Raw genomic sequence first — 14,147 nt, 5'->3', positions numbered from 1 at the left:
AGACGTGCCCACTTCTATCCAGGGCCAACTCCGTGGCAGGGGGCTGCGGAAAGAGACCCGCCTTCCAGGGCGAAAGGCCTGGGCTTCAGTCTTAACAGGCTGTGTGACCTAGGATGATTTGCTTAACCTCCCTGGGCCTGGTGTTCCTTATCTATAAAATGAAGGATTTGTAAGTGCTGAGGCTGAGGGGAAGACAGTCCCTATCCCCCAAGATTTCACGTCATATCCAGGGAAACAAAACTCAGCCCGAATCTTCAAAGGCCCTTCTAGCTCCCTCCAAAGCCCAAGAGCTCTGTTTATTTACATTTTAAATAGAGGGGGTTGCTCACCTGACTTATCCTCCCTCTCCACCCATCAAAGGATCACAAAGTTGAGAGCTTTTAGGTATCACTCAGGCCAGCCTTCCCATTTTACAGAGAAGGAAGTTGAGTTAGTCGAGTGACTTGCCCAAGATCATATAGCTAGGTAGTAGCAAAAGCAGGTTTTGAACCCAGCTTCCCTGACTTCAAGTGCTGTGCTCTTTCCATTACAGTACACTGTCTCCTATGCCATGAGAATATCCAATTACAGTCTGGTTTCCTCCCTCATCCCTCCCCCATGTTTCCAATCCATCTTATATCAATTAATCTGATTCCATCTGCCTGTTCAAAAACAGCCCCTTATTCTCCCACAGATAAAGCCCAGATTCATTAGCCTGACAGTAACAGCCCTCGGACCTACAGAGCTCTGTATATAGTAGGTGCTCAATAAATGTTAAGTGAGTGACTCCATAGATCACACAGTTCAGTAAAACCTCATGAAGGTCATAATGCTCATATAGATTAGTGGCTGGAAAGACCTTAGAGAGATGGTTTAGTCCAACTCCTTATTTTATAGGTAGGGAAACTGAGATTTAGAGAGAATAAGTCAGGGCAGCTAGCTGGCACAGTGGATTGAGCTCCAGCCTTGGAGTCAGGAGGACCCAAGTTCAAATGTGACCTCAGACACTTGACACTTATTAGCTGTGTGACCCTGGGCAAGTCATTTAACCTCAGCTGCCTTACCAAAAACAAAGAAAGAAAATAAGTCCAAGATCGTAGTCAGTCAGTAGCAGAGCACATTTGTGCGCCAGGTCCTCAAACTCCAAATCTAATGATAATTCAGAGAAATAGCCATTGCTTTTCCTGGTCTGGTCTGAAATCCTGGTGTGCTCATAGAATGTTTAACAACCAGCTCTCAAAAAAAAGAGTATACCGTGACACGCTTTTCACTTTAATCTGCAGTATGAACACTACATGTACAGAGAATCAGCCAAAAAATAAATCAAGCCCTGATTTGCCACATTTGCTGATTTCTGAGGTGTAAATGTTTACACCGCCAATTTAAACAGTTCAGCTTGCTCTGGCCCTGGCTGAAGTGCATCTTCTGACCTTTAAGGCCTCTTCCAGCTCTAACGTTCCGTGAGTCTGCACTTCACTCTTTCCCACAGACTCAGAGAATGTTAGAAGCGACGTCAGCACCTATCCAGTGTGTTACTGCGCCTTCAGTGAGGGAGAGCATTGTAAAGCCACCCAGTCGGCTTCAGGGCAGCCCTCGTGGTTAGGAAGCTTGTCCTTCTCCAAATCCCAAATCTGCTTGTCTACTGCCTGTTCCCATTAGTGTTAGTTTTACTCTCTGTGGCCAAGGAGAATGACGCCCTCTTGCAGATGGCCACCCTTGGGTTGTCACATAGGGAAAAAGATGTTTGCCAGTAGCACGGAAATGGCCCGGGGTAAAGTCTAAACGGGGGGGGGGCAAGGAGGGGGACTCATTGGTGGTGATGCTCCAATGGTCCTTTAGGCAGTTGACATTTTCTGTCTTGGAACCTACAGTATGACATGTGACTGCGAGATGTGGGACTCTAACCACTGAACTCCCTGGCTACAGATGAAGTTCTTGGCCGGGGAGGGGGAGGGGGGTTTCTAGGCTAACCACTGAGCTCCCTGGCTGTAGCTGATTCTCTTGTTTGGAGGATTGCTGCTTTAACTGCTAGCTGTAGAGGAGGGAACTAAAGCATGAGCCTCTGGGCTGGGATCAGCCCTACCAGCTCCTCTCAAGGATGCCTCTGTAGACACCACCATGGCTTAATCAGCCCTAACCAAATCAGCCACTCGTTATAAGGCTATTGTGTGTGAGTCCAATGGACTTGCTTTTCTGCTTAATCTCCCCTTTGATGCAATGGAAAAACAAATTGGAATCAAATTGGCATTTAGACTCCCTAGGCCTGTCTTCACATTTTTAAATGTCACCAGCAAATTTGCTTTGGGGATCTCCACACAATCTGCAAGCCCCAGCCCCTGCACAGGGGGCAGAGAATGGAGCAGACCCTCCTGACGACTTCTTGTCATCTGACCCCACTTGACTGTTCTGGCTTCCCAGAGAACCTCTTCTCTGTCTTGGGAGTTTGGTTTCCCACAAAATAGGAGGTGTTGGGTACCTCTTGATCCAGACAATTTCAAGTAATGTCACTTAATTTAATAAGTAGCTATTAAGCACATGATGTAGTAGATGACAAATGGCCTCAAACCAGAAAGACCTGAATTCATGCCCTGCCCATCACATGTAGGGGCTAAGTGACCCTAGATACATCATTTAACCTCAATGCTGTAGGCCAGAGGTGTCAAATTCCAATACAAACAGGGGCCATTGGACCATACATAAGAATCCCTACAGGCCACATAATTATTTAGAAAACTACATCTGCTTATGTATTTCTTTTTTTATTAATCCCTTAATACATTAAAATAAAATAGGAACTACGTTTTAATCTGATTCAGGAGTATTGTGGGCTGATTGTAGCCCATGGGTCATATTTTTGATGCTCTGTTCTAGACCGTTCGAGACCGTTCTTCAAGACTAAAATTTGAGGAGAACATACCAACCCGTAGTTTCTCCCAAGAGTTTCTTCACTTTCCCAGTTCCTAATACTAGGAAAATCACAATTCCAGTTCTTTTTGCAATCATTATCCATCAATGAATTAATGAGCTTTCTTTTTTGCTTTCTTTTTTTATTAATTTATTTTGAATTATCAACAATCACTTCCATAAGCTTTTGAGTTTTAAATTTTTCTCCCCCTCCCTCTCCTAGACGTCATGTAATCTGATATAAACTATACATATACATTCCTATTAAACTATTTTCATATTAGTGATGTTGTAAGTAGGAATTAGAACCAATAGGAGGAACCACCAGAAAGAGGAAGTAAAACACAGCAGAAGAAAAAAAATAGCAAATATTATGCTTCGATCTGCATTCAAATTCTATAGTTCTTTTTTTCATTGTGGATAGCATTTTCCATTACAAGGTCTTTGGAGACGTCTTAGATCATTGAATTGCTGGGAAGGGTTGAGTTTATCAATATTAGTCATAATACAACGTGGCTGTTATCGTGTACAACGTTCTCTTTTAATGATCGTTTATTAAGGACCTACTATGTACCAGGAACTGTGTTAAGCAATGGGGATACAAAGAAAGGCAAAAAATCAGTCCCTGCCTTCAAAGAGGCTACATTCTAATGGGAGAGATGACCTGTAAATGACCAGTTACATACAAGATTTCTACCAGGTAGACAGCAAGTCATCTCAGAGGCTAAGGCCCTGGATGCAAAGGGCACCAGGAAGGGCCTCCAGCAGAATGTGATGTTTGAGCCAAATCTTGAAAGAAGCTACTGCAAGTCTGTGCCCAAAATGAGTTTTCCTTCTATAGAGGGAGCAGGGATATGGCATGTCCAGATGAGTAATAGACGTGGTAGCATATGTGGGGACAGAGAAGACACTCGCATCAAGTTCTCCAAGAAAATTGAAGGTGGATGAGGCAGATCAGGAGGGGGTGCTTCCCAGTGGACCCTACAATCCCATGATTCTGAGTGTTGGCAGCTAGGCTGGCCCTTGGGGAAGAGAAGGATCTGGACCCATGGAGATGAGGAGAGAGTGCATTCAGCCTTGGGGAAGTGGAGCAGGTAGCCTGCATTTGAATGTACAGAGGAGGAGATTGGGGAAAAGTAGTTCAGCTGGGCTGAAATGTAGAGCATGTGAAAGAAAATGATGTGAAATAAGTCTAGTAAGGAGGCTGGGAACCAGATTATATAGGGAGGGGGCTGAAGTGGTTCAATTTTATCCTGCTGGTAATAGGGAGCCACAAGGTAAGATAGAATGTTTAGATGTATGCATTAGGAAGATAATTTGGTCACCTATGTGGAGAACGGATTGTCAATATAGAAGAGACCTTGAAAGAAATCCACTCCAACCGCCTCATTTACAGAGGGAGAAACTAAGGTCCAAAGAGAGATCACAGTCTCAAGAGCTGGAATAGACTTTGGAAGCCATGGAATTCTACCCCCTGACTTCCTTCCAGCCCCAGGGCTGGCTCTCTCCAGTACTTTTGTCAGATCAGATCATATCACCTGACTGTGTGACCATGAGCAAATAATCTGAGCCTCAGTTTCCTCATCTGTAAAAAAAGGTGAGGGGACCATAATATCTTCAATGTCTACCTCGCAGGATTGTTTCCAGGCTCAAGTGAGATAGTGTACAGAAAGCACTGTGTTAGCTTTATCAATATCGATTATAACTACAGATGAACAAACTGAGGCCAAACTCCCAAGTCCAGGCACTTTCCACTCCCCCACATTTTGTAGACAAGAAATATTCTGGGAACAGTTCCCTCTAATGTAAAGACACATGAACTCAAAAAACCATAACAAAGGAGGCTAGTTTACTCTCTCCCAGAATATATCAGAGACCTTTCCAAGGTTCACTTGAGCTGAATTCACAGCGCTGGGAGAGGACCTGATTCATGAAGTGATAGGATCTGGAGTCACTGAGATCTTGACAGGCTGAACGGATGAACCAAAATTAGCAAGATGAAATTTCGCAGGGGTAAATGTCAAATCGTGCCTTTTTAAAAAAAAAAAAAGATTGCATAAATATGATATAGGAGAGACCAGACTTGGTTGCAGTTCATAGGGAAAATACTTAGGGATTTTAGCTGACCCAAGTGGCTGCTTGGAAAATAGCATAATCTGCACCAATCTTCAGCATGGGCCCTTCCTTTCCCATTACTCACCCCTACCCATGTCTACACCCTGACTTTGGATTCAAAATTGCCTCTGTCAATTACTACCTGAATGAACACGGAAAAGTCATCAGTTTCCCCATCTGTAAAATGGGGCTCTTAAGTGGCAGAGTGGATAGAGAGGGGTGCCAGGAATCAGGAAGACTCATCTTTGTGAGCTCTAATCTGACTTCAGACATTTACTAGCTGGGTGACCCTGGGCAAATCACTTAACCCCTGTTTGTCTCAGTTTCCTCATCTGTAAAATGATGTGGAGAAGGAAATGGCAAACCACTCCAGTGTCTTTGCCAAGAAAAATCCCAAATGGGGCTTCACAGAGGGTCAGAAACAACTAAAATACCGAATAAAATGAGGAGATTGGAATACATGACTTCTAAGGTCCTTTCAGCCCTAAATCTCTAATCCACTGATGCCAGGAATACAGAATCTCTACCATCTATAATCCCATTGGGTAGACAAGCTTTGTAAACATCAGAAGATAGGTAGCTCCCAACAGATGGCATTGGTGGCATAGAAAGTATTGTAAGGATTCAGGGAGGTGAGAGATCACTTTCAACCAAGGTACTTAGAGAAGGGTCCCCAGGGTATGTGGCTTTTGAGCTGGTACCCTGGTAAGAAACAGCATACACAGTAATCCTCTAAAAACAAATTTCTGAACTTAACAAATACCAAATAAAAATGATCACTTCCATATATATATAATATATTAATAGAAAAAGGATTATCTATGAACTTGATCCTAATTGTATATAACTTGCTTTTAATTTAAAAAATGTAATAAAATCAACATATAACTTTCAAAGCTATCCTGCTCGTCTGTGATTCCTTTAACCTTTGTTTGCTTCAGCTTCCACATCTGTAAAATGGGGATGATAAAAGCACCTACCTCCCAGTGCTTTTGTAAGGATAAAATGAGTTAATATTTGTAAAGCACTATAGAATAGCTTGTTTTTTTTAATTCAGTGGTTTTTTTTTTTTTGCTTTGCTTTTTTTGGGAGGAAACTCTATCTCTGATTCCCTATTCCTCTCATGTCCTGCTCCCCCCAGTTAAAGAAAAACAAAAACAAAACCTGGTAATATATATGCCAAGTCAAGCAAAATAAGTGTTCACATCTGTATGTGAAATACTGTGTCTCATTCTGTGTCTTGAGTCCATCACCCGTCTGTCATCATTCTTCTGCCGGTCCTCTGGAAATCACGGCCAGTCATTGCACTGATCAGTCTTCTTCAGTCTTCCTAAGTTGTTTTTTTTTTACAGTGTTGTTTTTACTGTATTAATTGTTGTCTTGATTGTGCTCCCTTCACTCTGCAGAAGAATCTTCCTCAGTTTCTCTGAAACCGTCCCCTTCATCATTTCTTTTGCACAATAATGTTCCATTATATTCACATGCCATAATTTATTCAGCCACTCCCCAACTGATGGGCATCCCCTTAGTTTCTAATTCTTTGCTATAAAAAACAGGGCTGCTGTAAATACTTTTGTACATATGTTTTCTTTTCCTCTTTGAGCTCTTTGGGATATAGGCCTGCCAGTGGTATTGATGGGTCAAAGGGTATGCTATGCCTCATTTAGTGACTTTTGGAGTTCCCTTTGCTTGCTGAGTGAGAAATGCTCCTTTTCCTGTTTCTTTGGACAGGTGGCTGGACTCTTCCATGACCCCAGCATCGGCAACCCCATCCACATCTCCATCGTGCGCCTGATCCTGCTGGGAAAGGAGGAGGTAACCCAGTTAGAGGCTCTGATGCCTGCCCTCTCTGGAAGCTCAGGGTACTGGGGGTCTGGCCTACCTTAAGCCAGAACCCAGGTCCCTGAATGGTAGAGTACATTGAAAGATCTGCCTGCTCCCAAATCATTTTCCTATTTGCCCATCACTGCCTGAAATTTCAACCAGGCACTGTTCTTTTGGGTTGACTCATTGACTGTAGAAGGGCCCTGTTCAAATTTCCATCCATTAATTCATTTAGGTAACACTTTAACCCAATAGAATAAATGGCCTGGGCATATTGGAAGGACTTTAGGATATGGGGCAGGAGTCAGGGTGTAGTGTGGTGTGGTGAGAAAAGCACCAGTTTGGGAGTCACAAGGGCTGGGTTCAGATCCCAGCTTTAACTCTTACTCCTGAAGTGACCGAGGTCAAAGTCACTTAACCAGATGAGCTTCCTCATCTGTAAAATGAAAGAATTGGTATAGACAGTCTCAAAGGTCTATTCCAGCTCTAAGTTGATGATACCTTGATGAAGGGAAAGGAAGGGGCAGGTTCTCTTTCTGTGTCTAACCTCTATTGGCCAGGGCCATGAAGCTTCAGGGGTCACCTGAAGAAATGTATGTGGGATATCCAGGCTTGTAAGGGTCTCGAGGCCAACTGAGGCTATCAGCAAGACTGGGGAGGGAGGAAACTGGGGAGGCATCAGCAAGCCATGCTCCATGTCTGGACCTTTTTTTGAGCTTTCTTTATGTCTCGGGGGAAAGGGGTCCATATAAGCAGCTCATCTCTTTTCCCAGGAGGACCTCAAGATCACTCACCATGCAGATAATACTCTGAGAAGTTTCTGCAAGTGGCAGAAAAGTATCAATATGAAGGGTGACACCCACCCAATGCATCATGATGTGGCGGTCCTGCTGACGAGGTATGGAGTGGGAGTGGGTGGGAGCCTACTTTTCACTAGTGTCCTATTGACTTTCTTAGAGAGCCTCTGATCTATGGGGAGATCATGGCTCTGGCCCTTGGAGAGCTTTAGTATAGCAGGGGAGTTATAGCTTCTGCTATTAGGAAGCTCCTACTCTAATGAACAAAGCATATCTAACCCTCAGAAAGCTCCCAGTCTAATGAGGAAGCTCCCCCAGGAAGCTTCCAGTCTAATGGGGAAGATGTGTGTCCTACCCTCAAAGAGCTCCCAATCTGATGGTGGAGACATGTACCCTAGCTTTAGGGAGCTCCCAGCCTAATGAGGGAGAGGTGTGCCCTACCCTCAGAGAGCTTCCAGTCTAATGGGGAAGATGTGTGCCCTATCCTTGGGGAACTCTCAATATGATGGTGGAGACATGTACCCTACCTTCGGGGAGCTCCCAGTTTAATGAGAGAGATGTGTGCCTGCTCCACCTTTAGGGAGCTCAAAGTCTCTTGGAAGAGAGATCAGGGAGATCTCTTATTCTGATTAGTCTCTAGGAAATTCCTAGTCTGAAGAAGGTCATAGAGTCCATGCTCTCGGAGCCTCTGTCCCAAATTTCCCAGATTAATGGAGAAGCCAGAGATTGTCCTTTAGTCAGTTAGCAAGCATTTCTTAAGTATGTGACCCAGGGGTGGGCAATGGGGGGTGACATGGTCAACCTTTAGGAGAATCTCTGGCAGCTGAGTGGAGGATGTGTTGGAGTAGGGAGAGGCTTGAGGCAAGGAGCCTTGTGGGAAAGCTATTGCAGTAGGCCAGCCCCGAAGGGATGAGGGTCTGTACCAGAATGGGGACACTGAGCTATAGGAAAGATGTTGTGAAGATAGAACAACATGATTTAGCAATGGACCAGAAATATAAGGAGAGGGAGAAGTCGAGGATGACTAGTGATTCTGGCCAATGGGATCCCCAAGCGAGACAGCATGGAGGGAAAAGCAAAGAAGAGAGAATGAGAAAAGATACAGGAATTTTGGAGATAATGAGCAGAGAAGTGAAGTACTTATGGGTAATGGTAAGATCCAAAGGCCTAACCAGCTTTGTGTGTGTAGCTGAGAAGGAATAGAGGGCTGAGTCATGGAAAGTGAGCAGATTGAGGAAATGGGAAGTTGGGGTATTTGGGTATTTGGGGGGCATCAGTGTAAATGCTGAAGTCCCCTACTGTGAGCTCAGAAGTTGGAATGGAGATCGTCAGAGATCCCCTGATTTCATAGGGGAGGCAGGGTCAGTCTCCTTAGCACAGGTGCTTGAATTTTTTCCTCTAGAAGTAGGAATAAAGTGCACTGAGCCATCCACATTCCTTTACCAAGTTCTCTTGGTAGGTAGGTATTTCCTGTAGCTAGGAAACAGAATGAAAGTTAACTAATAATAACTGGCATGTCACACTTGGTGGTTTGCAAAGCCCAGCAACTCTGTGAGCTAGGTGATAGAAGTATTATGATTATTGCCACTTAACAACTGAAGTAACTAGATTTGCTCATGGTCATATAACTGCCAAGTATCCCAGTGGGAACCCAAACCCAGGCTTTTCTGTCTGAAAGTCAGTGCCTTCCTCAGTAGGCCAGCTATGAGCTCCTTGAAGGCGGGACTGCCTTCTCTATATAGATAGAAGGGCCCTTGGTGCCTAGCCCAGGGCTCTGTATATTATGTGATCTCAGTAAATATTCGAATTGAATTGAAATTAACTGAATTGCCTGTCTTTCTCTCTGTGCCCCAGGAGAGATCTCTGTGCTGCCATGAACCGGCCCTGTGAGACACTGGGCTTATCACACGTATCAGGCATGTGCCAGCCCCACAGGAGCTGTAACATCAATGAAGACACTGGTCTCCCTCTGGCCTTCACTGTGGCCCATGAACTTGGACACAGGTATCTACCTCCTACCTAAAAATTATCATCTTGTGAATAAATGGAAATGTTCCTGAAAATTTAGACTTTTCTGTTTCCAGCAAAAGATTCCTAATCAGCTGGGGCTGGATTAGATTACCTCTGAGCTACCTTTTCATTTCTGAGATCCTGTGATTCTGCTCTACAATAATAATATAGAAAGATATGTGATAGATACATAGATGGTGGAGATGGGTGGATGGAGAGATAGATGGACAGATGGATGGATGATAGTTGATAAATAGATGATAGTTGGATAGATAGACGGACGGATGGATAATAGACATATAAATGGGTGGATGATAATTATAAATATATACATAAAATATAAATATATTTAAATAAACAATAGATGAATGAATAGATTATAGATATATGGATGGGATAGACAGACAGATAGGTAGGTAGATAGATGGATGGATGGATGGATGGATAAATGGACAGACAGACAGATAGATAGAATTTATGTAGAACTTTAAGGTTTGCAAAGCACTTCACCCATGTTATCTCCCTTGGTCCTCCCATAAGTCAGGAGGATAAAGGCAGTAATTGGCCCAATACCTTCTAGGCAAAGAACCCCAAACAGGAAGGCAAAACCACTACCTCTTAGCCAAGAAAGCAGAAGGTGCCGCCCGTGCCCCTCCCTACTGAGGGCACTTAACTCTTCTCTATTCTAAAGTGTCCTATAGACGGTCTATAAAAAATGGAGAAGTCCCAGGCCTATGGACTGGCATTCTCTGATGTGGGCACTTCTACCATGATTATGTTAGAATGCCGAGGGAAACCAAGGGAGTCTGGAATGTATCCTCCTGCTGCACGTGGGGCCGGGCAGCTCTGGGGAGCCAGCTCACTAGGATGTCTTTCTTCCATGCCTGGGTTGGGAGTGTCTCTGGGAGATTTGAGTCCCTTAAGTTCAGTATGATAAGGTTGGTGGTAGTTGTGTCCTTGGCAGGAGCACCTTCTGCCTTGGGCCTGCCCGTGTCCAAGAGCTCTGGACTCCTTACACTTGGTTGTCATGGGGCCCTGACGCCCTGCCTGCTAGCTCAGTCTGCCCAACCTGGCTCGTTTGAGTTCCCTGCACGCCTGTCCTTCTGCCCCACCCAGAGTCCGCAAGGGATTCCATTTCATTACCAGACCATGTTAAATATCCCAGATTGCCTGGAGGCTCCAGTCCACTCTGACCCCAATGTTTCTGTCTCAGCCGTGACCCATAGCATTGAGGTTATTGGGGGGGCCATGCTCCTCACCCTCCTGTCCTCAGATGTCTGGGGAATGACTTCATTTCATTAAACTCTCTTGAGTCAAAGGTCATGAAACCCCCCTTAGGGGCACAGGGTGAACTTTGGCCCTGGCTTTGTTAGTTTTTTGCCAAAAGGATCTTTCCCAGCTGTCACACAGGAGGAGTTTGGGAGCTTAGCTCTAGATAGAACCAGAAGGAACCTTAGAGGTCATCTACTCCAACCTCTTTGTTTCAGTTGGGGAAACTGAGGCCCAGAGAAGATAGGTGACCTGTCCAAGGTCCTATTGAACCTAGGCCATTTGATGCCAGGACCAGTGCTCCTAAGGAGATGTGTGACCTTGGCCAAGTCTTTTCTTGAACGAGGGATTAATTTCCTGATCTGTAGCCCGAGGGAATGGATCACATATCACACATCGCTGAAGTGAAATAAGTGGCCTTGGTACATTTACCTGGAAACCGGGAGGACATCTTTAACTTCTGGACTAGGCAGGTGATTTAGAGCTGACATCTCTCTGTGAGCTTCTTGGCTGTTGGGAATAATTCTCATTCCTTTGTGCTGAGACCCTGGGAAGTAACACTGGGGCCCTGGAGCACCCTCACTCAAGTGACCTTCTGGGTTAAACTGGAATGGCTCATGAAGTCCGACCCCACTGACGGACACTTACCATTGCAGGGCCCAGCCTGAGCTAGCAGCCGGTCAGAAATCCCACTGGACAAGATCATTGTCAGCAAATTAATGGGACAAGGGAGCTTGCTCACAGGATGCTGGACCTTCAAAGATCCAGTGGTCTTCTGGCCTCAGAGGGCTTTCTGAGAGAACTTGGAGCACCCTGATTGTCTGGGGGATAATTATAAACCATTCTACTCAAAAGAAATAATAGGGCATTAAAAAAAATCGAAACTGTGATTTGTAGCTTTTCCCCAGTTCAGGCTGAACTAGCAAAGCTTTAAAGCAAACCCACAAATCAGCAGGAAAGAGAGATGGTAAAAATAGCCACAGCTGGGGCCAGCTGTGGGCAGCCACTCTCTCCATTTGGTGTGATGACCCTTGGTTCATGGTCTTAGATGACCCCAAACCTGTGGTAGATCATATTTCCCTTCCTCCATCTATTTCCCCTGTCCCCTCCCACCAAATCTGTAGTTTAATGGGAGAAATGGGAGAAGGGAGAATTCTCCTTATATGGAGGAGGGGGAGCAGAGAACGATCTGCATTGGTGAAGGGAGTTTCCTCATCTATAAATGAAATCACAGCTACAGTGAGAGCTGTCTGCCCAAGGAATGAATTGCCCTGGGAGGTAGTGAGTTCCCCATCCATGGAGGTGTTCAAGGAAAGGCTCAATGACAACTTATTGAGGATGCCATGGAGAAGATTTGTACTTTAAGTCTGAGTTGGATTAGGTATCCTCCGAGCTCCCTGCCCACTCGGAGGTTTTGTGATTCTATGAAATGAGATAATAGATGTGAAAGATTTTTATAAATCAATCAATTAAGCAATGAATCAGGTACCTGCAGTGTGCCAGGCACTGTGTGCTTCATATGGAGAATAACTGAAGCAGTACCTGCCTCAAGAAGCTTCCATTTTCTTAGGGGATAAAATGCTGCTCCCCTGGACGGGGTTATTACTATGACGAGGAAATAGGAAATCCATATAGAGCAGCTACATTCCTTTCATTTGATCTTCTCAGTCCTTCTAGAAGACAGGCAGAGTGTGGCAGCACTCATTAAACCTATTTTGCAGAATAGGAAACTGAGGACATAGACATCATAGCATTTAAAATGGGAAGGAACCAAGAGTGTGCTAGTAAATGTTTAACAATCGGCTATACATTAATGCATGTACATATATTATGTACATACAGCACACTGTAAAACGTAATCTGATCTGCATAAGTAATCATTTCTCCATCACTTACTTAAATACAATCAATAAAACAGTAAATTGAACGCTGATTTATAACATTTCCTGATTTCTGAGTTGTAAATGCTCACACTGAAAATTTAATTATCAGCTCACCCCTGGAAGGGACCTTAGTGGTCATCTAGTTACATTTTATAGACTTGCAAACTAAAACCCAGAGGCCTTATCCCCACGGTGTGTTAATAGAACCCCAATGTCCTGATTCCCCACCTGTGCTTTCCCCTCTCAGCAGGCATTTTTTAAAAACCTGACAGGTGGGGGCGGTCCCCTGCCCCTGCGTCCTTCTCTTGTCTGGGTCAACAGTCTCTGCTGTGTTTTTGTGAAGGGTTGGTGTCCCCAAATGGGGAGCAGCGCGTGCTGGAGGCCCGGCTGCTCACCCGTTCCCTCGTGGGCCTGTGCTCTTCATGCAGTTTTGGGATTCAGCATGACGGAAGCGGCAATGACTGTGAGCCCGTTGGGAAAAAGCCTTTCATCATGTCTCCACAGCTCCTGTACGACACCTCGCCGCTCACCTGGTCCCGCTGCAGCCAGGAGTACATCACCAGGTTCCTCGAGTAAGTGCTAACTGCCGTTTCCCTTGAGACCCCTCTCAGCCCCTTGGATGCTGGGGCTTGTCCCCCTGTTGCTCTTTCTTTGATCTGGGAGAGGGAAGGTTAGACCATCAGTGATGCCGTTCAGTCTAACAGATGTTTGTAACTGACCTACTACGTGCAAAGGCAGTGTGTTGGGTGCTGGACACAGACAAAAAATGAAAGGCTCTTTCCTTAAGAAATTGACTAGGGAGGGGGCGGATGGGGAGGATATGGAGTCCAACCCGCAGTCAGATAAGGGAATACAAGATCAGGAGAGGGGAGAGGGAGCGCCAGCAGCTGGGGGATCAGAGAGGGCTTCGGGAAGGGAGTGGCCGCTGCTCGGAGCCCAGTGGAAGGTGGCGAGCCTCACAGGCAGAAGAGGTGAGGAGGAGGTGCCTTCGCGTGTGGGGAGCAGCCCGGCACAGCCCACCCAGTAGGGGACAGCCGGCAGGTCAGTGTGGCAGAAACGTAGCATGCCTGAAGGTGAGGCGAGTCAAGGAGCAGTGAGGAAGTGCCTCAGTGTGTACAAGTACAAGCAAAAAGAGAGTCCCTGCCTTCAAGGAGCTTACATTCTAATGGGGGAAGACAGTGTGGGAAACGCAGTTGAAAAGCTGGGAAAGAATGAAGGATGTGGAGCAAGACCTATTACCCCCATGAAGTGCCTGGACTGTGGAGGGCCTTACATGCCAGGCTCAGGAGGTAGAGGCAATAGGGAGCTATTGAATGCTTCTGAGCAGGGGAGTTACACTGGAGTTTGGTTATACAGGAATATGAAT

The 14,147-nt window shown here is 45.3% G+C and overlaps 1 protein-coding gene across 1 annotated transcript in view; it reads left to right on the top strand.

The window, feature by feature from the left end:
- Positions 1-14,147, top strand: part of ADAMTS7 (ADAM metallopeptidase with thrombospondin type 1 motif 7) — a 168,891-nt gene that overhangs the window by 41,108 nt on the left and 113,636 nt on the right. Inside the window, 4 exon segments of the mRNA XM_020975991.2 lie at positions 6,730-6,813; positions 7,596-7,720; positions 9,474-9,623; positions 13,210-13,353. Of these exon segments, the coding sequence (XP_020831650.2) occupies positions 6,730-6,813; positions 7,596-7,720; positions 9,474-9,623; positions 13,210-13,353 (503 nt within the window).

This window comes from Phascolarctos cinereus, unplaced genomic scaffold (genome assembly GCF_003287225.1).
Source record: "Phascolarctos cinereus isolate Bilbo 61053 unplaced genomic scaffold, phaCin_HiC Scaffold_3;HRSCAF=262, whole genome shotgun sequence".
Taxonomy (NCBI): Eukaryota; Metazoa; Chordata; class Mammalia; order Diprotodontia; family Phascolarctidae; genus Phascolarctos; species Phascolarctos cinereus.
The sequence above is the reverse complement of the archived record's forward strand: the minus strand, read 5'-3'. Positions and strand labels throughout refer to the sequence as shown.